A 23,771-nucleotide genomic window follows, 5' to 3' on the forward strand; every position below is an offset into this window, starting at 1 on the left:
CTGACTCATTCGTTCTTTTATATGGCTGAGTAATATTCCATTGTATATATGTACTGCCGCTGCTGCTAAGCCACTTCAGTCGTGTCCGACTCTGTGCAACCCCGTAGACGGCAGCCCACCAGGCTCCCCCATCCCTGGGATTTTCCAGGCAAGAGTACTGGAGTGGGTTGCCATCGCCTTCTCCAATATATGTACTACATCTTCTTTATCTATTTATTTGTAGATGGACACTAGGTTGCTTCTGTATCTTGGTTATTCTAAACAGTGCTGCAATGAACGTTGGGGTGCATGTCTTTTAGAACTGTCACTTTCTCAGGGTATATGCCCAGTACTGGGATTCCTGGGTCATATGATTTATTCCTAGTTTTTTAAGGAATCTCACACTGTTCTCCATAATGGTTGTATCAGTTTACATTCCCACCAACAGTGTAGGAGGGTTCCCTTTTCTCCACATTCTCTCCAGCCATCAGTGTTTATAACATGTGCTAAGTCACTTTAGTTGTGTCCAACTCTTTGCAACCCTGTAGCTTGCCAGGCTCCTCTGTCCGTGGGGATTCTCCAGGCAAGAATACTGGAGTGGGTTGCCATGCTCTCCTCCAGGGAGTCTTTCCAACCCAGGGATCGAACCCATGTTTCTTATGTCTCCTGCACTGGCAGGTGGGTTCTTTACCACTAGCACCACCTAAAAAGCCAGTTTATAACACACATGTACACAGAAAGGCATATGAATATTCCATTCCATTCCATTCCATAATGCTTGTGCATTTGAGTTGGAGGAGAGTTAACTAACACTATTTACTATTTAACTTTTCCCTCAAATATCTGTTAGTGACACTGATACTCCAGGAAGACGTGCCATGCTTACTGCATGGCTCTGTACATCCTGGTCCATTCTGTACACACTTAGAGGAACTCAGATGCCTGTTTAGAAGCCATGTGCTAGTCCATTTATACCAGGCAAAAGAATACACCCTGTTCTGCCTCCCTCTCAGGCATCTTTTCTTGTGAAGAAACAAACAAGCAAGCAAAAATCTAACAGCATCTGTGGTCTTTATGTCTTCTCTTTGATCCTTCTTTGAAAAACCGTTCAATGTTGCTTGCTTGGTTTTTCTTAAGTAAGCCTGTGGTTTGGATGAGGTTACACAGAAACTAAAACTGCTTGGATTGAGAAACAGCCTCTTGCTTGAGTGGAGTGGAGTTTCCTCCCACGGTTCTTTCACACCTGTGCTTCTACAACCTCTTGACCCCCCACAGGAATCCAGACCGGCAGGTGTATAAATTATAAAGAGAAGCAGAAGACCTGTGAAGTCTTTGCCTGGTGTCCTGTCGAGGCAGCAGAAAAGGCTCCAGAGTGAGTTGTAGGGAGGGGATAGACAGTGGCCCACAGCTTCGAGCAGATGAAGCCCTGCAAGGTGCTGCCCCAGCTTTCCTTCTCAGCACCACCCTCCCTCCCCAAGTCCCGGGTCTTACTGGGTTAGTGACTCCCAGGCCAGACACACTAGCGGTCTCTGGGAGCGCCATGTTTGTGGTCAAAATATTGACATAATTCTGGACCAGCTAGTAAATAGCTACTACCTTGAGCATCCTTGGGTGCCCCCTGCCCCTTGGCTGTTCCAGTACTTTCCAGGGAACCTCCAGACACCACCTCCAGTGCTACAGCATGGTCCATTCTGACTGTCAGTGTCTGTACTGAGTGATTAAGGAAGAGAAGGTGGAAAGGGAAATAGGAAAAAAGAAGAGGAAGGGAAGGGAGGAGAAAAGGAAGGGAAGGGAAAGGAAGTTTTCTTAAATGTTCACAGTGACATACACATTTGATGCTCCCCTGTGTTGATTCTTCTCAAGGTCAGGCCCAGAAGGGAGAACTTGATGTTAAATCTCAGAAAACACTGGGAGGGCTGCATTTCAGCAGAGAATAAGGAGAGCTGGATTCAAATCCGGACTTTAACGCGCCCTTGCTATGTGACCTTGAATAAGTGCCTTAACCCCTTTGGGTTTCAGTTTCCTTGTCTTTAAAATGAGAATAACAGGACTTCCCCGGCGGCCCAGTGGTTCAGACTCTGCATTTCCAACGCAGGAGGCGTAGGTTCCATCGCTGGTCGGAGAACTAAGATCCCACAAGCAGCGTGGCCAAAATATATTTTTTTCAGTTAAAAATAAAATGAGGATAATAACTGCACCAACCTTATTGGGCTGTTGTGAGAATTAAATGAGATGATACTTGCACGGTGATTGCAAACTGAGCCCTGTGCTTGGCACACTGTAAAGTGCCTAATAACACACAAACGCACACATGATCTGCCCCTAGACGTGTGGTGGTTCTAGACCAGCACCGTCCAATGGAACTTTCTGCAATGACAGAAAGATTCTGTACCTCCACCATCCGATCTGGTAGCCACTAGCTACATGTGGCTATTAAGCACCTGAAATGTGGTTACCACAACTGAACTGAATTTTGAGTTTAATTTAATTTCAGTAGTCGGGCTTCCCCAGTGGCTCAGTGGTAAAGAATCTGCCTCCAGTGCAGGAGACGTAGGAGACATGGGTCCAATCCCTGGGTCGGAAAGATCCCCTGGAGGAGGAAATGGCCGCCCACTTAGTATTCTTGCCTGGAGAATCCCATGGACAGAGGAGCCTGGCGGACTACAGTCCGTGGGGTCACAAAGAGTTGGACACGACTGAGAGACTGAGCACACACAGACACAATTTAAATAGTCACACACACCACACATGCCTAGGGGATGTTGGACAGTGTAGTTCTAGAGAAATGTGACTCAGGGCCACACCATCAGCATCTATGGGGCAAAGAGGAAACTTCCCCAAACTAACTTTTTAGAAGCTTCAGGCAAAAGTTCCTGACATCAGAGTGGGAAGCACTAGGCGGTACCAGCTTGTCTGGCTCTCAGCCGCTAATGGCACCACCCAGGTTCATTTGTAGGTCAGGGAAGATTCTGAAAAAATGATCCAGGACCCGAGTGGGACTTGAGCCTACATTCAAGAAGGCCCTGGTTTAAGGCAAGAGGCTTCTTGATTACCTGTGGTTTTCAGTCCTGGCTCTGCCAGCAACTCATTCATCACATAAATACCGAGCATCTTTGATGTTCTGGGCCCTGGGCTGCAATTTTACATGACCCTGGACAAGTTAACTCCCTTACCTTCAGTTTCTCATATGTTATACAAAAGCATTACTAAGATGACTCATTTAATTGTTTCTCCAACACGTCCATTATCAGATAGTAGGGAGAACTGTGCTCATTTTTTATTTTTTTTTTTTTGTAAAATAGAAGAAGACCCAGATATGGAGCAGGTCCCAAGGGTTTTGCAGTCTAATAGAAGAGATAAGACACATGCACAGAGGGCTGTCATTCAGAAAAGGAAATTTTAACTGTCATGAAAGAGAAATAAAGGGGACCATTTAGTCCTTTGATTCTGAGCATGTTGCTCAGATGTTTAGAATGTTCTAAAGGCAAAGGGTCTGGCAAATAGCAGGCGTCTGTTGTAAACAAGATTTTGTGTGTGTGCAAGTGACAATATAACTTCAACTGGCTTCAGAAAAAAAAAAAGGGGGGACTGTTAATTTTTGGCTTATGTTTTTGACTCATGTAAATGAGAAGTCCAGAAACACTAGCTTCAGGCAAGGCTTGACCAAGGCTTTAAATGATGTCTTAAGATTTTCTCTCTCTCTTCCTCTACCTTTCTCCTCTCCCCAACCTCTAGCTGTTCTTTTCTTCCATGCTGGCTCTCCTTACACTGCGGTCTGGGGCGCTCCAGGTTTACACTGTCCTTGCTACTAATAATCCTAGAGAAAACAAGTGTTTCTTTCCCAATAGTTCCCACAATAATCCTGGGGTGTTCCCAATGGCCTAAGGCATGTGACAGTCAAAGAATCAATCACTGCAGCCAAGGGGATTGGATTACACTGTTTGTTTTTTTTCTGTCATTATTGTATGGTTTTATTATTGGTTTTATGTTAGTATTTTCCAATCAGATTAGGGACTCTTTGAGGTGAAAATGGTATTTTATCTCTATCAAGATGGCTCACCACAAAGCTGGTTGATTAAATATTTTTTAATTGATGACTTATTAAAAGTGTAGACTATATTAAGACTACCATGAAATTCAAGCTGCTTCATTTGGGATGTGATTTTTTAAATTAATTAATTTATTTTAATTGGAGGCTAATTACTTTGCAATATTGTAGTGGTTTTTGCCATACATTGATGTGAATCAGCCATGGGTGTACATGTGTCCCCCATCCTGAACCCCCATCCCATCCCTCAGGGTTGTCCCAGTGCACCAGCCCTGAGCACCCTGTCTCATGCATCGAACCTGGACTGGTGATCTGTTTCACATACGGTAATATACATGTTTCAATGCTATTCTCTCAAATCATCCCACCCTCGCCTTCTCCCACAGAGATGACCCTATATGCAAGACAGCAAAGAGACACAGATGTAAAGAACAGACTTTTGGACTCTGTGGATTACACTGTTAAACCAGCTCTGGGTCACATGCCCACCCTGGGAGCTGTAAGGGATGGGCAGGAGATGAGAGTGGACTGAGAGTGGAAGAGACCTGGCTTTCCCAAAAGGAGAAAATTGAGGTGCTACTGCTAGAGGGGGGGAATTGATGTGGAAAGGCAAAAATTACAGTGTTCTCTATAATTACATCCCCAGTAGAGCCAAAGTTGGACTCTGGAAGTCCTGAAATAAAAAGCAGATCATTCTTTTTTAAAAAAATTTTTGACTGCATTCGATTTTAGTTGCGGTACACAGGATCTTTGTGACAGCACGGGCTACACAGTGTGTGGGCTCAGTAGCTGCAGCGCCCAGGCTTAGTTGCTTTGCGGTATGTGAGATCTTAGTTCCCCAACCAGGAAAGGAACCCGTGTCCCCTGCCCTGGAAGCATGGAGTCTTAACCACTGTATCACCAAGGAAGCCCCCAGAGCAGATTATTCTTGATGCTCCCTTCCAAACACCCTCCAACTTTAGCCTGTGCTTCTCCCAATGTATATTTGCCACCTACTCAGGTGTGCCAGGCAGCAGGACACCAGCGGCATCATTTTGTGGAGACTGTTCTCTCCATCTTTAACAGATTCTCAACCTCACCAGGACAAAAACCTTGACTGTCTTGTTCATCGCTGCATCCCAAGGGCCCAGCCCCATTCCCGGTACAATAAATATTTGTTGAATGAATGAATGCATGGATGGTGGGTGGACCTTTCAGCAGTCTAGAATTTGGGCTCCTCTTACTCATGGAGGATTTTATACTACTCAGAGCCTCTAGAGAGTGAATGATAGAGTCAAGAATGTATGTGTGGCCCTGCACTAAATGCTGAGGATGCCAAGATGAGAAAATTATTGTCTCAACCCTGCAGGATCACCAAGCTATTGTGGAAAATACAAACAGGAGTGTGCTGGAGCTGGCTTGTACCAGCTCTGAGCCATTTATGCTCATCCCTTCCCAATTCCAATTCAGTGATGTTCTATTGGTAGCTTGAAATCAGCGATGGTGGGGGTATTTATGACACAATAGTCAGTAACTGCTACAATATCAGGGCTTATTGTTTTCCTGGAGAGCTGGTTTTTAAACATTTACCAACACACCACTGTGCATACCTAAACATACCATTATATCAGAGTGAGAAGTATTACAGTAAATGTCACGGAGTCTTTTTTTATGCCACCTCACACAGCTGTGGGATCTTAGTTCCCCAACCAGGGATTGAACCCATGCCCCTGCAGTGGAAGCAAGAATTATCAACCCCAGGGCCACCAGGGAATTCCTTTTATGGGGTCTTAAGAAGGGAGAAATTCTTGCTGGAGAATTTTGGAAGGTTTTGCCCACTGGATTGCATTTCTCTCCAACCATCATATTGACCCAAGCAAGAAATCAGAGCCTCTGGTCACTGGCTCACTGATTCCCTTGGTCCCTGTAGTCACTGATCCCCATTTTGCATTTCTCTCTCTCAGGCCTGCGCTCTTGGTCAGTGCTGAAAACTTTACTGTACTCATCAAGAATAATATCGACTTCCCTGGCCACAATTACACCACGTAAGTGCCCAGAATGTCTGGCTGTATTTGTTATCTACTGTTGCATAACAAATCACTCCAACACTTAGAAGCTAAAAACAACAAACTTTAATTTTCTCACATAGTTTCTGGGCATCCCAGAGTGACATCTGGGAACGACTTCATTGGGTGGTTCTGGCTCAGGGTCTCTTAGGATACAGTCAAGCTGTCAATGGGGGCTGCAGCCATCTCCAGACTTGACTGGGGCTGGAAAATCCTCTTCCAAGCTCACTCAAGTGACTGTCATCAGGAGAACTCAGTTCTTCACCATGTGGACTTCTCCTTCGGGCTGCTTGAGTCCCCTTGGGACATGGTGCTGGCTTCCCCAGAGCAAGTGATCCAAGTCAAAGAACAAGCATGCAAGATAGTAACCAAGAGAGAAGCCACTGTATTTTATAATCTAATCTCAGAAGTGACACACCATCACCTCTGTCATATATTACTGGTCACACAGACCAACACTGTACAGTGTAAGAGGGGAATACACAAGGGTGTGAATCCCAGAAGGCAGGATCGCTGGAGGCCCTCATGGTGCCGGGTACCACACTGGTTCACTCCCATGAAAGACATGGATCCCAGTTTTCAATAGAGATGCTTGTTTGCTTTCCATCATGTACAGGAGAAACATCTTGCCGGATTTAAACAGCACTTGCACCTTTCACAAGACTCGGGATCCACAGTGTCCCATTTTCCGACTAGGAGATATCTTCCAACAAACAGGAGATAATTTTTCAGAAATGGCAATTCAGGTTGGTGATGCCTCTTTGAAAAGTGGAATGTGGGGAGGCTGGGTCAAGGGATGGAGGATGACAAATGGCCAAGCGGCTGGGCCACTGGGTCTTAATAATATACTCATATTTATGGAGGATTTTGTAAATCCATGTTCAGTGACAAGGACTTTTCCTGCATCACCACATCTAATCCCACAACAACCCTATGTGTGAGACCCTTCATCTATTAGTTTCCTGTGGCTGCTGTAACAAATTAACACAAACTCTGTGGCTTACAACAACACATTTTTTATACTTCTGGAGGTCAGAAGTACAAAATGAGTACCACTGGGCGGAAATCAAGATACCAGCAGAGCCGTGCTCTCTCTGGAAGCCCTAGGGGAGAATCCATTTCCTTGCCTTTTCCACCTTTTAAAACTGCATTCTTTGCATTTCTTAGCTCATAGCCCCTTCTTCCTGCTTCAAAGCCAGTGGCATAGCATCTTGCTTCAGTGGTCACATTGATTTCATTTTTGTTTTCTTTAAAAAAATTTTTTTATATTTGTTTATTTGGCTGCACTGGGTCCTTGTTGCAGCACATGGGATCCTTCGCTGTGGCCTGCAGGCCTATTTGCTCTGTGGCATGTGGGATCTTAGCTCCCTGGCCAGGGATCAAACCTGTGCCCCCTGCACTGGAAGCATGGAGTCTTAACCACTGGACCACCAGGGAAGTCCCCTACATTTATTTCTTATCCTGTGTTAAACCTCCCTCTGCTTCTCTGTTCATAAAGATCAGTATGTCTTTATAGAGTCCACCCAGATAATCCAGATTTCCTCTTCTCCAGATCTTTATTTAATCACACCTGCAGTCTCTTTGGGGGGGTTCCCCAGTGGCTCAGTGGTAAAACATCTGCCTGCAATGCAGAAGACGTGGGTTTGATCCTTGGGTCAGGAAGATCCCCTGGAGGAGGGCATGGCAACCCACTCCAGGAGAATTCTTGCCTGGAGAATCCCAAGGACAGAGGTGCCTGGTGGGCTGCAGTCTGTAGGGTCACAAAGAGTCGGACACGACTGAAGCGACTGAGCACACACGCATGCAGTCTCTTTTGCCATTTAAGGTAACATATTCAGAGATGCGGGGATTAGGACCTAGGATTAGGTATATTTGGGGGGCTATTACTCAGGCTGGGCTTCCCTGGTGGCTCAGTGAAGAAGAATCTGCCTGCCAATGCAGCAGATGTGGGTTCAACCCCTGGGTCAGGAAGATCCCCTGGAGAAGGAAATGGCAATCTACTCCAGTATCCTTGCCTGAGAAATCCCACAGATAGAAAAGCCTGGTGGGCTACAGCCCATGGGGTCACAAAGAGTCAGACACAACTTAGAGACTAACAACAATTATTCAGACTACCACACTTTGGTTACTTAGGATTCTTCCAGTTGCAAATTATAGAAATCCAACTCAAGTGATTTAAGCAAAAAATAAATTAAAAAGTAATTTAGGGACAAATGACAGGAACAAAACTCAAGTAACTTAAGCAAAAAAGGAACCATATTAACTTGTGTAGAAAGACCAGGCGGAATGAACATTCTAGTATATCCAAAGCATCTTCCTACCTTGAGAGTTTTCCTTTACTGTTCCCTCTGCCTGGAACAGTCTAGCCCCAGACATAGTATTAACTGCCTCCTACACTTACTTCCAGTATCCACTCAAATACAGCTTAGAGAAGCTTTCCCTTACTGCTACATTTACAATGACAATTCCCACCTCTATCCCAGCAGGCCCTTTTCAGGTTTATTTTTATCCCTGGTACCAAGCATTATCTGACATACTATATATTTTACATCATATCCATTTGTCTGTTGTCTATTTTCTCTGACTAGAAGGTAAGTTCCATGAAGGTAGTTCTTTTTTTTTTTTTTTGGTTCATTTTTGTATAACATTTAGCACATAATGGACAGTCAATAAATATTTGTTGCTGAATGAAGAATATGATAGATTTAGGCATAGCTGCATCCCAGAACTCAAATGATGTCTTCAGGAATCTGACTCCTTTCATTTTTTGATTGTTTCCTTAATGATGATATTCTCCACATGTCAAGTCAAAGCCACCAAAGCTCTTGCACTATGCTATCTAATATGGTAGCCACAAGTCACATGCAGCAACTTAAACTTAACTGAAATTAAAAACTTAATTCCTTGGTCATACTAGCCTCATTTCAATAACCACTGGCTACTGTCTTATAGGGCATGAATATAGACTATATCCATCAGCATAGAAAATCCTATTAGATAGTGCTGCTTTAGACTTTCACACTCCATAGCTAGTGGTCTCAACCAATAGAGGACATTTTCCCCTATGGTTTTGGCAAAATGTCTCAAGGAGAGTTCTGATTAACCCTACCTTGGGCCTCATAATCTATCTGAACTAATCATCAGGTCCAGAGGGAAGCACTGTCCTGAATGGCCAGGACTGAGTCAGGTGCCCACTCCTGGGAGAGGTCACAGCCCCATGCAAACCAAGGAGAGTTGGGAAAGGTGTTTCCCAAAGGAAATTCCAGGTAGCTTTTCCAGAAGGCGGCAAATTGGGTGCCAAGTGACAAAGGTATTAATATATTCACTATAGTAGGTACAGTGCTTGGCTTAGTGCCTGACCCCCCAAAAAAGGCAGTTGTGATTATTCTGTATTATTTCTCCTCTCTCCAAGTCAGAACCTCTTTGTTACTCATTTCTGTATCCTCAGAAGACTACATCTAGCGTACTGTCTTGAAATGCCTAATTTCATCGATTCAAAGAGATATCTTTTTTCACTTTTAATAATTTTGAAATCAGTAAGTGCTTTCAGTTGATGGAGTCTCACAGTTTAATTGGCACCAGTTTCTTCCTTAGAGGAATATTAAAAAAAACAAAACAAAACAACCCTGTGTGTCTTACAAGCAATGGTGTCTAAGCTTCACTGAAATATGATGGCCAGTGCTCAAAAAATGTCTGTGGAAAAAAAAAGAAGTACCAAGTATAGGTAAGAGATGAGCAGATTCTTTAGAAGTTTAGAGGAGAGAAAGGTCACCATGAATTGAGGAGTATAGGGGTGCTTGAGTGGATGGGGAAGGATGTTGGCTGGGTCTTGGAGGATGAGCAGGATTTAGCTAGAGAAGTGGGTGGGAGAAATGTTTCACTGGGAGAAAAGGTCAAGGGCCAAGATTAAAAGATGCAAAGCATACCCAGAAATTCCACTCCAAAGTATGTGGCCCCCAAAAATGACAACTTATATTCACACAAAAACTTGTACGTAAACATTCACAGCAGTATTATTCATTATACTCAAAAGGTAGAAACAACCCAAGCGTCCATCAAAGGATGAATGGATCAACAAACTGTAGTGTATCCATACAATGGAATATTCTTCCACCACTAAAAGGAATGAAGTATTGACACTTGCTACAGCATGGATGAACTTTAAAAGCATTATGCTAAGCGAAAGAAGCCAGACATAAAAGATCATGTATTACATGATTTCATTCATGTGAAAGTTCAGTACAAGGAACTCGATAGAGACAAAAAGTAGATTAGTGGTTGCTTAGTGTTGAGAGGGGTAATAACTCAAGTTTACATATTTTCTTTTGGAGGTAGTGAAAATGCTGTAAAACTGACTGTGGCAGCAGTTGCACATATACATGAATATACTAAAAAGTGTGGAAATATACATGTTAGGTGGGCGAATTGTATGTGAATTGTATCTCAATAAAGCTGTTGAGATACAACTTTATTTTAAAATAAAAAAGAAGTGAAAATGCAAACTGTGCCTGGGAAAAGCATAGTCTGGCATAACAGCTTTCTCCAAGGGAGAATTCAGAGATAAGCAGAGAGGAAGTGATGGAGCACGCTGAATTCCAGTATGATAAGTTTCAACTTAATCTTTAATGGGGGTGGAGGCATTAATAATGTCTGATTACAGGAGGGGTTTGTTGAAAGTTGGGCTTCCTTGGTGGCTCTGATGGTAAAGAATCTGCCTACAATACCAGAGACCTTGGTTCCATCCCTGGATCAGGAAGATCCCCTGGAGAAGAGAATGGCAACCCACTCCAGTATTCTTGCCTGGAGAATTCCATGGACAGAGGAGCCTAGTGGGCTACAGTCCATGGGGTCACAAAGAGTTGGACATGACTGAGCGACTAACATTACTACTACTTGTTGAAAGTTGTATTTTAGGAAAGCAAATTTAATGGTAGTATGTTCCAGGCGGGAGGAGGAGCAGGGAGATGCATTTGTAGTTGCCAAAGTAGTAGTTGTATGAGTTAAACTGGACGGTACTTAGGGCTCTGAAATTTTTTATCAGCATTTTTTACCCTCAAAAGCAAACTTTTCCTTCAGTGATCATCACTATGCAGGGAGATGTCTGATGGCTGCATAACCCACGTCCAGCGAGGCTTAGAGATTATCTCTTATTTTCTTCCCCAGGGAGGAATCATGGGCATTGAGATCTACTGGGACTGCAACCTGGACAGGTGGTTCCATCACTGCCGTCCAAAATACAGTTTCCGTCGCCTTGATGACAAGACCGCCAAGGAGTCCTTGTACCCTGGCTACAACTTCAGGTAACTGTGCTCCAGGTCAGATTTGCCCAGTAACTAGCCCTTAGCTCCCCAGGGACCTCCCAGACCCTGCTGAATTATATCCCCAGCAGCCAGTAAGACTAGTTTTGTTTCCCAAGGCAACAAGATGAATGTAAAAGACTTCCTCTCAGAGCTAGGCAGTGACTGAATTTTTGTATGAATTATTAAAGAACTTCACTCTCTTTGTAAGATAAAAACAAAACTTGGGAAACAGATATAACCATAGAGAAGAGGATAAAAATCACCCATAATTCCTCTATCCTGAGATAACTGAAGATAACCTGGTGAAATTTCCTTTGTCTAACCAACTCTTTTGTGAGGCTTATATGAGATCATATAATATGTATAACCTGGTATTCTGTGAGGTGTTTTCATATGCCAGTTCAGTTCAGCTCAGTTCAGTCGCTCAGTTGTGTCCGACTCTTTGCGACCCCATGAACCGCAGCACGCCAGGCCTCCCTGTCCATCACCAACACCCGGAGCTTACCCAACTCATGTCCATTGAATCAGTGATGCCATCCAACCATCTCATCCTCTGTCGTCCCCTTCTCCTCCTGCCTTCAATCTTTCTCAGCATTAGGGTCTTTTGAAATGAGTCAGCTCTTAGCACAAGGTGGCCAAGTTATTGGAGTTTCAGCTTCAGCATCAGTCCTTCCAGTGAATATTCAGGACTGATTTCCTTTAGGATGGACTGGTTGAATCTCCTTGGAGTCCAAGGGACTCTCAAGAGTCTTCTCCAACACCACAGTTCAAAAGCATCAATTCTTCAGGGCTCAGCTTTCTTTATGGTCCAACTCTCACACCCATACATGAATACTGGAAAAACCATAGCCTTGACTAGACGGACCTATGTTGGCAAAGTAATGTCTCTGCTTTTTAATATGCTCTCTAGGTTGGTCATAATTTTTCTTCCAAGGAGTAAGCGTTTTATGTGCATTTTATGATATGTTAATTATACCTCAATAGAACAAACAAATCCAATAAGACCATTTCAGATGATGATACATGCTTCAAAGAAAATCAAACAAGATAGTTTGATAGGGTGGGCAATGGGATGCAACCAGAAAAGGCCTCTCCAAGGACAAGATAGGAACCCCCCGAAAGGGCACTGTGCACTTTCCTGAAGAGCGAGCTTTCCTAGTTAAGAAGGGAAACTGCACACATAGGAGTCCATCTTAGGGAATCAACTTGCAAACATATTAGCTTTCCTGAATACTTTTACGACTAATGGTCTGGACTCTCAAAGTGTGAGTCCCCACATCAGCATCACGTGGAATCTTTTTAGAAATGCAAATTCTCAGGCTCTCCTCAGACCTACTGAATCAGACACTCCGGGGATTGTCCCTCCCAGGTTATTTGGATGCAAACTCAAGTTTGAGAATCACTAATCTAGACCCTCGATACTCAAAATGTGATCCTGTTACCAGGAACATGGGCCTTGCCTCAACATGGGAGCTTGTTATGATGTAAAAATCTCAGCTTCCACTCTTAATTTACTCTCTTATGTCTCCTGCATTGGCAGGCGGTTTCTTTACCACTAGTGCCTAGAATCTACATCTTATGATTCCCAAAAGATTCATGTGCACATTAAAATTTGAGAAGCACTGGTCTAGGCTATGTCATCTAGCATCCCAAACATGCTTTCTTCTTTGATGTTTCGTTTGACTATATTTTGTTTCTTGCAACCAGGTTGCTAGTTGCCTGGGAGAATGAATAAAATGAGGTGTCTACTTAATTGAGTGTGCAAATATAGGCCAAAGTGCATGTGCAAACACACACACACACACACCCATTCACTGCCTCCTAACCCTTCTGCTAGCACTCTTATTGACTTTTTGTTATCCACTCAAGCAAATGGATCTATTTATATTTTAGGTAAAGCAGCATCACTAACTGGCAAGCAGACTTCTAACTTTTTTGTTGTTGTTGTTATTGTTGTTGGCCTGTACAATGTTTTGAACGTTGAGATATTCTACATAAAAATATGGACTTCCTGCTTTTTTCTGAAAAATTAAATTATTTGGAAAAAAATCAAACCATGTGATGACACTCGCTTCATATCCCACAGGAAAGCACTCAGCTGGAGCTGAGTATCAGTGGTTCCCTCTTGGTTTGCCACAGTCCTCACCACTCTTTATTGCCTCATACCTGGCTGCATCACTCATTTCTGTTATCTGTCTGGCCCCTACAGGCATCTGAGTTTGAAACTCCTGACTAAGAGCTGGCTGAGATCAACACACAAGAGGCATTTTTAAAGAACACTGTCTTCGCTCCAATGACTTTATTTTTTTCATATTTATTTATTTGGCTTCTCCCCCTCCCGCCCTGAGTCTTAGTTGCTTCAAGCAGGAGCTTCATTGCAGCATGTGGGATCTTTTTAGTTATAGTATGTAGGATCTAGTCCCCTGACCAAAGATCGAACCTGAGCCCCCTTCACTGGGAGCTTGGAGTCTTAACCACTGGACCACCAGGGAAGTCTCATAAGAGGCTTTTTGTCTTCTCTGGGTCCATGAAGTCTCATCCAGGGCCCTGAAACCAGTTCCTAGTTTAGGTAATGTTTTGATCATTCCCTGCTGCTCTACTGAATAGGCTTGTGGCCATTAGTAGGAAGCGAGGCCTGGGTCAGTGGTCCCCGACTGCCCTCACAGGCTGTTTTTCAGCGGCCAGCAGACGCATGCAGGGCAATGTACCCATCAGATGTTAGCAAACGTCCTTCAAGTCTCTGAGCTGAGCCTAAGAACATTAGCTCCTGGAGAGATCTGATCTTTCTGAAGAACTGGTTGTGATGTTAATACTCTTTCAGATCAAAGTGTTAGAGCATTTGTTCTCTGAAATCAAGCACCAGAAGAAATCTGTAGCGAAAAATAAATTGTGGAGACCTGATGGGTAACTGGACAACTTATTTTCAAATAGCCACAGAAAAGAGAAGGAAATTAGAGGTTATATGAGGTATATGAGAAAATATAAGCTTTCTAAAATACAGGAAGTTGAAGGAATTGATCAGGTTGCAGAAATTTCATCCTTTATCAAAAGATCTGTGGCCAAAGGTCCTTAGGCAATGATTTACAAGACGTGTAAAGCAAGGAAGACCCACCCAGGACAGAATGCCTGATGGGCTTCTCTGCTCTCAGAATAGGTGTATTTACGTGTATTCATTTCCTGTGGCTGCTTTAACAAATTACCACAAACTTGGTGGCTTTAAACAACAGAAACTTTTCACAGTTCTGGAGGCCAGAAGTCCAAAATCAAGGTGTCAGCAGGGACATACTCCCTCTAAAGGCCCCAAGGGAGGATCTCTCCTTGCTTCTTCTGGCTTCTGATGGCTCTTGTTGTTGTGCTTAGTCATGTCCGACTCTTTGTGACCCCATGGACTGTAACTCGCCAGACTCCTCTGTCCATGAGATTCTCCAGGCAAGAATACTGGAAGTAGGTAGCCATCTCTGACTCCAAGGGATCTTCCTGACTCAGGAATTGAACCTGAGTCCCCTGCACTGGCAGGCAGATTCTTTACCACTGAGTCACCAGGGAATTACAGATCTTCACTGGTGCTCTGCTCTTAATGTGACTAATGCTTATTTTTTCTGCTTCTCAAGGATATCAGCTTGCAATATATAACTGACCCTTGAACAATACAGGTTTGAACTGCATGGGTCCATTCATACACAGACTATTTTAAATAATAAATATTAATACTATAGTACTACACAATCTGCAGTTGGTTGAATGCACAGATGCAGAGGGAGTATGGATATGAAGGGCCAACTGTAAGTTAAAGTGGATTTTCCACTGGGAAGAGGGTGGACACCACAACCCCTATGTTGTTCAAGAGTTAACTCTATAGCCCTTCGAGCACCAGCACTACATCTAGAACTTCAATTTTTTTTAATAGGCCAATTCTAGTGGTTTTTTAAATTTCAAATTCCTAAGACAGAAAATTTGATTGACCCAAAATATTGTTTCAAGCCAATTCCAACAAGATGAAACTGCTTGGCTCTTAACTTGTGGCTGCCTCCCTCCAGTATCTGCTTCCGTCTTTACATGGGCTTCCCCTCTGTGTTTCTGTTTCGACTCTCTCTCTCTTTCCTCTTATAAGGATACAGTCATTGCATTTAAGGCCCACCCTAAATCCAGGATGATCTCATCTTGAGACCCTTAACTCATTTGCACTTGCAAAGATCCTATTTCCAAATAAGGTCACATTCACAGGTGCAGGGGTTAGGCACTTGAGACTTGCCTTTGGTAGGGGCATTATTCAACCCAGTACAGCACGCAAAAGCATCCTTGCCCCTGAGGGCCTGGTATTTCTGAGTGTGGTCCACTGTTCATCTGTATCAGAACCAGCTGGTCCCTTTCCTAGACACACAGGTTCCCAGAAACATTTCACACCATCTGAAACCACCCTTTGGGGGTGAGGTCCAGGAATCTGCCTTTTGAAAATGCTTCCCAAGTGATTCTTGCCCTCAGTATGACAACCACCGTACCATGACCCTGAAAACTGAAATTCAAGTATTTACTACAGTGTTAATCTTCCAGCAAAACAGCTTGCATGGAGAGATTATGCAACCTTGGGGCATGGAGTGGTGATGCATGCTTGCTTTGCATTTTAAAAAGCAAATCAGTTAATAGAGCAAAAGAAAGTACTGTCATTAAATGAGAACATTCAGATGCAAAGGAACTGAAACCCCTTTGGCCAGAAACAGGCACCGAAGCGCTGAGAAAAAAATAAGAATTTCAGATGTTCCATACTATATTTTGGCAGAGCATTCATTTTTTGTTTTCTTCTCTCCCCACACCTATAAGTAGATTATGAGTTAATAACTCAAAGAAAAAATATGTCCTGGGACTTCCCTGGTGGTCCATCTCTAGTGGGTCATCTCTATGCGGTGGTGTCAGCAGCTACTTATATCTTTGCTATAAATGTCTATAACACTCTGAGCTCCCAATGCAGGTGGCCTGGCTTCAATCTCTGGTCAGGGAACTAGATCCCATACGCCACCACTAAGAGTTTGAAGATCACAACTAAAGATCCTGCATGCTGCAACTAAGACCTGGAGCAGCCAAGTGAAAGTCACTCAATTGTGTTGGACTCTTTGTGACCCCATGTACTGTACAGTCCATGGAATTCTCCATGCCAAACTACTGGAATGGGTAGCCTTTCCCTTCTCCAGGGGATCTTCCCAACCCAGGGATCAAACCCAGGTCTCCTGCATTGCAGGTGGATTCTTTACCAGCTGAGCCACAAAAGAAGCCCAATAAATATACAAAAATAATTTTTTTTTTTTTAAAGCAGACTTTCCATCACTCTGTTATGCCAGAAGTAGAGGAGGTGACGCGGGGAGGTGGTGCTTTGGTTCCAGGTGAAGAGAGAGAGAAATTTGTGTTCTTCCCTTTGCCAACAACAGCAGAGCTGGAAGAAGACTAGATCGGACAAAGAAGACTAGATCGGCTACTGTTTTGGTTTTTCTTTTCATAAAATACCAGCACTTTCAGATAGATCTTTATAAATATGGATCTTTTTCCTCCTACAGATATGCCAAGTACTATAAGGAAAATAACACTGAAAAGCGGACCCTGATAAAAGCTTATGGGATCCGTTTTGACATCCTGGTTTTTGGCACCGTAAGTCTCTTCTCCGCTTTCAGCCACTGGCATCTCCGTTCCTATGACTGTGTCTTAATTACTGCCGTAGTATCTCGAAGGGTGAATGCTTTGGTCATAGTCATTAGTTGGCACTGTGCACTTTGCATGTGGGATACAAAAAGGGGAAGAAATGTCCTTGTTCCTGGGCAAGTCATCTAGTGAGTACAAGAGTGGGCTTGGGGAAAAAAACCTAATACTCAACTTTAAAAATACTCTGATGCTTAAAAAGGAGAGAGAAGTCGTATATTAATGCATATATATGGAATTTAGAAAGATGGTACTGACGAACCTATTTATAGGGCAGCAATGCAGACAGGGAGGCCTGGCATGCTGCGTGGTTCATGGGTTGCAATGAGTCAGACACAACTGAGCGACTGAACTGAACTGAATGGAGACACATTCATAGAGAACAGACTTATGGACATGGGTTGGGGGGAGGAAGGAGATGGTGGGACAGATGGGGAAAGTAGCATGGAAACATATACACTACCATATATAAAATAGATAGCCAGTGGGAATTTGCTGTATGACTCAGGGAACTCAAACTGGAGCTCTGTAACAACCTAGAAGGGTGGGAAGTGGTGGGAGGTGGGAGGGAGATTCAAGAAGGAGGGGACATATGTATACCTATGGCTGATTCATGCTGATGGATTGCAGAAACAAACTCAATATTGTAAAGCAATTATCCTTTAATTAAAAATAATTTTTTAAAAAAGGAGAGAGACAGAGATCCCTCTGTAAAATAGTTTGTAAGGAACAGAACCCAATTCAAATTGGGTTAGGAAAAAAGAAAAAAAAAAGTCCTTTTTTTTTAAGTTCACATAACTGATAAATCCAGAGGCAATTTTCAGGCTTCAGGTATCACTGAATCCAGGTGTTTTAATAACATCATAAGGAACCTGCCCATCTCTTACATTTTTCTCCTCTGTTCTGGTGTCATTCCCGATGGGTCATCTCTACGTGGTGGTGTCAGCAGCTACTTATACCTTGCAATTTAGCAACCTCCACGGAAAGAGAACATCTCAGCAAAAACCTCAGCAGATGCCACTGGCTTTGACTGACCCAATATGGGCCACATGCTCACTGATGAACTAATCACTATGACTAGGGTCACTCACAATGGCTGGTGTTAGACCAGCCCTGAACCAGCCTCTTCCCTGCAAACTACAGGGACTGAATATGTACAGAGATGGTTCTCCAAAGGAAAACTGGCATGCTATCTCCAGAAGGAGGAGAGATGCAAAAACCAATGGATGCCTACATATCTTGTCTGACAGCATGTTATTTACCTAACATGGTGATAAGCCCCACAAGAATCAATGAGATATAGTGAGAAGATACAAAAAGACACTGAGAATAAAAATCACAAGAACATCTAAGGGGAGACTTTGTGCAGACATTCCTTCCCTCTGTTTCCAAAGTAATTTCAAATCACTTTTAGGGAAAGCTCTTCTGAAACCCTCACCTTGAATGGAAAAATAAACTTTCAGTGGCTCTCCTCTCAGTGTGTGGGTTCCAGTGCTTCTTAGTTTAAAACACCCATGTTTTCAAGCACATCCTGAGAGACAGAGCAGAAGGAACGGAATTCATATTTTCAGTCTCCTTAATCTTTGTTGCTGTGAACACGTTGGATGCAGTTGTCAAATTCATGGCACTAGACTCCCTCCTCTGCTGGAACTTACAATTACATGTTAGAGCAGAAAAACATGATTCTGAATTTCAACCAAGTAATCTTTTGTACTCTGTTTTCAGGGGGGAAAATTTGACATCATCCAGCTGATCGTGTACATTGGTTCAACCCTCTCCTACTTTGGTTTGGTAAGAGATTTCTTTTTCTCACACTTTATGAAAATGATGTGGCTAAAGGAAGTTTCACTGACAAGGTGCTTGCCTGGTTTTTCCAGGCCACCGTGTTCATTGACATGCTCATCAACACCTATTCAAGTAAATACTGTCGATCGCATGTTTATCCCTGGTGCAAGTGCTGTCAGCCCTGCGCAGTCAATGAATACTACTACAAGAAGAAGTATGAATCCGTTGTGGAGCCAACACGGGTAAGATGCGATGCGTCTACGGGATATCAAAATCAAAACACTGAAGGGCCCACTGGATCACTGAGGAGAGTGCAGAAATAAGGCCAAAATCATAGGTGCAGTCAATCCCATGGTGGACAAGTATCAGGATCCTACCCCAATCCACATTCTCCCTCAGATGAATCCTTTCATTTTAGTGAAGAAAAGAGACAAAAATAGAGAAGCATGATATAGGAAAACAAATGTTTATGTTCCAGGATTTGTCAATTTGATCAGATTTATTAAACTGATTGTGCAATAAAAGTATAATAACTTTGGAGAACAATTTGTCAATCTAGTAACATTTAAAGAGGACATACTTTACACCCTGGCATTTCTGCTTCTCCATACCTGCCCTAGAGAAACACTCACATGGGTACCCAAGTAGTGCACGTGTACAAGATGCCTATCACAGTGCTATGTGTGACAGTGATGAAGAGCATCTGCCCAAATATCCAACAGGTGAATGGTGAAATGAACTATGATAAATCCATAGTAGGGAATGCCTGGCACCAGTTTTAAAAAATGACGTAGATAATTATAAAAGCAAATACTCATATAGAGTTCCCAGTGCTGCTGCTGCTGCTGCTGCTAAGTCACTTCAGTCGTGTCCGACTCTGTGCGACCCCACAGACGGCAGCCCACCAGGCTCTGCCGTCCCTGGGATTCTCCAGGCAAGAACACTGGAGTGGGTTGCCATTTCCTTCTCCAGTGCTATGTATACATTAACTCACTGAACCTTCACACAGCCTTACAGGTGGATTTATAGGATTGTGTGATTATCAGGAGAACTCTAGATAGGTACTACTGTTATTTTTCTGCAGATGAGGAAACTGAGGCACGGAAGGTTAAATTATTTGCCCAAAGTCATACAGTTGGCAGAGCTGGAATTCTAACTCAGGCAGGCTGATTTCAGAATCCATGTTGATAACTATTATGTCAGAGGTACTGACATGAGCAAATATCCAAGATTACTGAAAGTGAAAAAGCAAACTATGGAACAATATCTGTGGTATGATATATAGGTTAAAAAGAAACTATACACAAAAACTAGTTTTATGTATTTTCTACACGTATATATGTCTATTTATATACACACACATATAGTCTGTATATTTTTATGTGCATTATACACACACATGTAAATGTGTGTGGGGAAGTAATAAATGTATACAAAAAGGTTTGGACATTCACAAATCACTCACAGTGATTGCTTATGGGAAGGAGCCTTGGATGGGGGAGTAGTCAAAGGAAATTTTAGTTCCTCTGTATGGTTTTGATTTGATTCATTTGGAATTTGATTAATTTTGGAATCCATGATTTCCTCCAATGAAAGAGAAATCTCTGGTACTTTAAAAACAACAAAGAGGGTTTCTTTCCCTTGTCCAAGAACACTGCTGACCTTTTGTAGCAGCTGAATGCACCATTTATTGTTCATTGTACATATATTTGCAATTAAAATCAAAGTTCATCTTTGCAACTAAAATTAATCACCATTTCATGGCCCAAGATGGGAGGCAATTTAATGAAGATATAAATAATTTAAGTTGCAATAGTATAACTTTCTGGAAATATTCAACCTTAGCATAACTGAAATTGAGGGAACACACAAAGGAATTTTATATAGCACTTGGGGTACCTGGAGATAATAGGCAGTAAGCTGTGGATACTCTAAGTCTACAAATTAAGGTGGCGGGGGCTCCATTTCTGATATTCAGAATCAAGTCTTTCTTAGTTAGCAAGAGTTTCTGGTTAGCTTGTTTAACGGATTGTCATTTGGTAAGTAGGAATAACAGTTGCCTTTAGATTTGTTCAGATACACAGTAGGTGTAACTCTGTACTAACATGGCTAACCCTTTAATTTTTATCTCCTAGACATTAAAATATGTGTCCTTTGTGGATGAACCCCATATTAGGATGGTAAATGAAAGACTACTTGGAAGACGGCTGCAAGATGTCAAAGGTGAAAAAGTCCTGGTAAGTTGTTTAGTGCTTGCTTTTTGTTTTTCGGCTGGGCGGCATAGCCTGCGGGATTTTAGTTTCCTGATGGAACCCACACCCCCTGCAGTGGAGGCTTGGAGTCCTAACCACTGGATCCCCAGGGAATTCTCATTAGTCTTTTCAAACTAATTAATTGATTAATTTGGTTGCGTGGGGTCTTAGTTGTGGCACACAGGATCTTCCTTGCGTCATGTGGGATCTTTCGTTGAGGCTCACGGCCTCTCTAGTTGTGGTGCTCTGGCTTCAGCAATTGCAGTGTATGGGTTTAGCTGGCCCGCCGCATGTGGGATCTTAGCTCTGTGACCACGTATGGAACCCGTGTCCCCTGCATTGCAAGGTGGATTCTTAACCACTAGACCATCCGGGAAATCCCAGTCTTTTTAAAAGAATACTTACTATTAAATGTAAATACATCTAGAAATGTGTATAAATCACAACTGATGACAAAGCAAACACCATGCAACACATGGTACCAGCACCCAGATTTTAAAAGTGAGTATTCCTAGCAGAAGGCCCTTTAATGCCTCTACTCAATTACTATCTTCCCTTAAAAGTAGACATTATACTGCATTCAAATGTTAGTTTTACCTCTTATAGAATTTTACATAATTTGAATCCTATAGTATGTATTCAGTACATACCCTGTTGAGTGGCTTCCTTCACTCAACATTATTTTTGTGAGAGTCATCCATGATGTTGTGTGTAGCAGGGGTTCATTCTCATTGTTGTATAATTTCTGTTTTATAAACATTCAATTTATTTATCCATTCAATTGTTGAATGAACTACCCATTTGGGTAGTTTCCACTTTGGGGTTCATGCCAATGCTGCCGCTGCAGTAAATACATGGCACCTGAGAACGGAACTGCTGAATCATGAGGCCGGCGTGTGTGCAGCTTTCCTAGTTACTACCTAAAAGCCCTCTAAAGTGGGTATTCTCATTCACACTCTCCCCAGCAGTTCTGGCTGCTGGACATCTTCACTGACTGCATTAGTTTTCTACAGCTGCTGTAATACATTACCACAAACTAGGGAGCCTGGAACAAAAGAAGTGTATTCTCTCACAGTTCTGGAGGTTAGAAGTCTGAAATCAAGGTGTCAGGAGGGCTGTACTCCCTCTGAAGGCTCTAGGGGAGGCTCCTTTCTTGCTTCTTCCAGCTCCAGATGCTTATTTCACCTGTTAGGATGTCCAGCATGATACTGATCAGAAATGATAAGAGCAGGCATCTTTGTCTCATTTCCTATCTCAGGAAGAAATTTTTTTTATTTCACTATAGTATTTGCTGTAGGGTTTTTGTTTTTATTTTTTGGCCTCCCCCATGGCTTGCAGGGATCCCAGTTCACTGACCAGGGGTTGAACCTGGCCCACCGCGGTGAAAGTGCCGAATCCAGGCAATTCCCTGCTGTAGGTTTTTAAAGAATACCCTATCAGATTAAGAAAATTCCCCTCTGCTCCTAGTTCACTAAGAATTTTTATCATGACTGGATACTGAGTTTTAAAATAAATGTATTTTTTCAGGCTTTTAAAATAAAATGAGTTTTCTTTTTTCTGTTTTTTAGGACATTACAGTGATTGGTTTTCAAATATTAAGCCAACCTTTCATTGCTGCAATAAAATACATTGAATGAAATGTATTATTCTTTGTATTTACTGCTGGATTCAATTCACTAATATTTAAGAACTTTACATCTCTTCTTGAGAGAGACTGGCCAAAATTTTTCCATTCTTATAATGTTTTTATCAGGTCTGGGTATAAAGTGAACTTTCATATGTTGGGGAAGGGCAGTAAAATACACGTAACATAAAATTTACCTTTTAAACCATTTTACAGAGTACAATTCAGTGACATTTAGTATATCCACAATGCTGAGCAACCATCACCACTGCCTTGCTCCATAACTTTTTCATCACCCCAAAAGGAAACTTTGAATCCATTCAGCAACCACTCCCACTCACTTCTCCCCAGGCCCTGTGCAACCACTAGTCGGCTTCCTGTATCCATGCATTTGCCTATTTTGGACATTTCATGTAAATTGAATCTTACTTGTCTTCTTATGTCTGGTTCCTTTCATTTAGCATAATGTCTTCAAGGTTCCATCCATGTTTAGCTAAACATCCATGTTTAGTATTTGTCAGTCATTCATTCCTTTTCATAGCTGTATGAACATATTTTTTTTTTTTTTTTTGTCTGTGTAGGTCTTGTTGCTGCACGTGGGCTTTCTCTAGCTGTGGCGAGCGGGGGCTACTCTCTTGTTGTGGCATGTGGGCTTCTCATTGTGGTGGCTTCTCTTGTTGCAGAGCATGGGTTCAGTAGTTGTGGTGCTCAGGTTTAGTTGCCCTGTGGCATATGAGATCTTCCCAGACCAGGGATTGAACCCATGTCCCCTGCACTGGCAGGTGGATTCTCAACCACTGGACCACCAGGGAAGTCCTGAACATAACAGTTTTTTATCCATTCATTCATTGATGGACACGTGTTATTTTCACCGTTTGGCTATTATAATAATGGTGCTGTGTATATTCATGTACATGAACCATTTAGTTTTAATGTACTCAACTCACACTCTCTTTGTCTGGTGAATGAAGGTATATGTCACAAAGAATAGACATAAATGATGGCAATTATGGCAAATTCCCTTGGAGGATAACAAACGGATTTTTCAGAAAA

General features: G+C 42.6%; 2 protein-coding genes across 5 annotated transcripts in view; one reads left to right on the forward strand and one right to left on the reverse strand.

The window, feature by feature from the left end:
* IFT81 (intraflagellar transport 81) overlaps positions 1-23,771 on the reverse strand; it is a 253,133-nt gene that overhangs the window by 201,920 nt on the left and 27,442 nt on the right. The window lies entirely within an intron of this gene.
* Positions 1-23,771, forward strand: part of P2RX7 (purinergic receptor P2X 7) — a 40,839-nt gene that overhangs the window by 12,926 nt on the left and 4,142 nt on the right. Inside the window, exons 5-12 of the mRNA XM_081540035.1 lie at positions 1,255-1,351; positions 5,971-6,051; positions 6,689-6,818; positions 11,236-11,372; positions 16,919-17,009; positions 18,783-18,848; positions 18,935-19,084; positions 20,978-21,079. Coding sequence (XP_081396161.1) covers positions 1,255-1,351; positions 5,971-6,051; positions 6,689-6,818; positions 11,236-11,372; positions 16,919-17,009; positions 18,783-18,848; positions 18,935-19,084; positions 20,978-21,079 — 854 coding nt within the window. The remainder of the gene's footprint in view (positions 1-1,254; positions 1,352-5,970; positions 6,052-6,688; positions 6,819-11,235; positions 11,373-16,918; positions 17,010-18,782; positions 18,849-18,934; positions 19,085-20,977; positions 21,080-23,771) is intronic.

The sequence above is a fragment of the Giraffa tippelskirchi genome, chromosome 11 (genome assembly GCF_054371585.1).
Source record: "Giraffa tippelskirchi isolate mGirTip1 chromosome 11, T2T-mGirTip1v1.2.pri, whole genome shotgun sequence".
Taxonomy (NCBI): domain Eukaryota; kingdom Metazoa; phylum Chordata; class Mammalia; order Artiodactyla; family Giraffidae; genus Giraffa; species Giraffa tippelskirchi.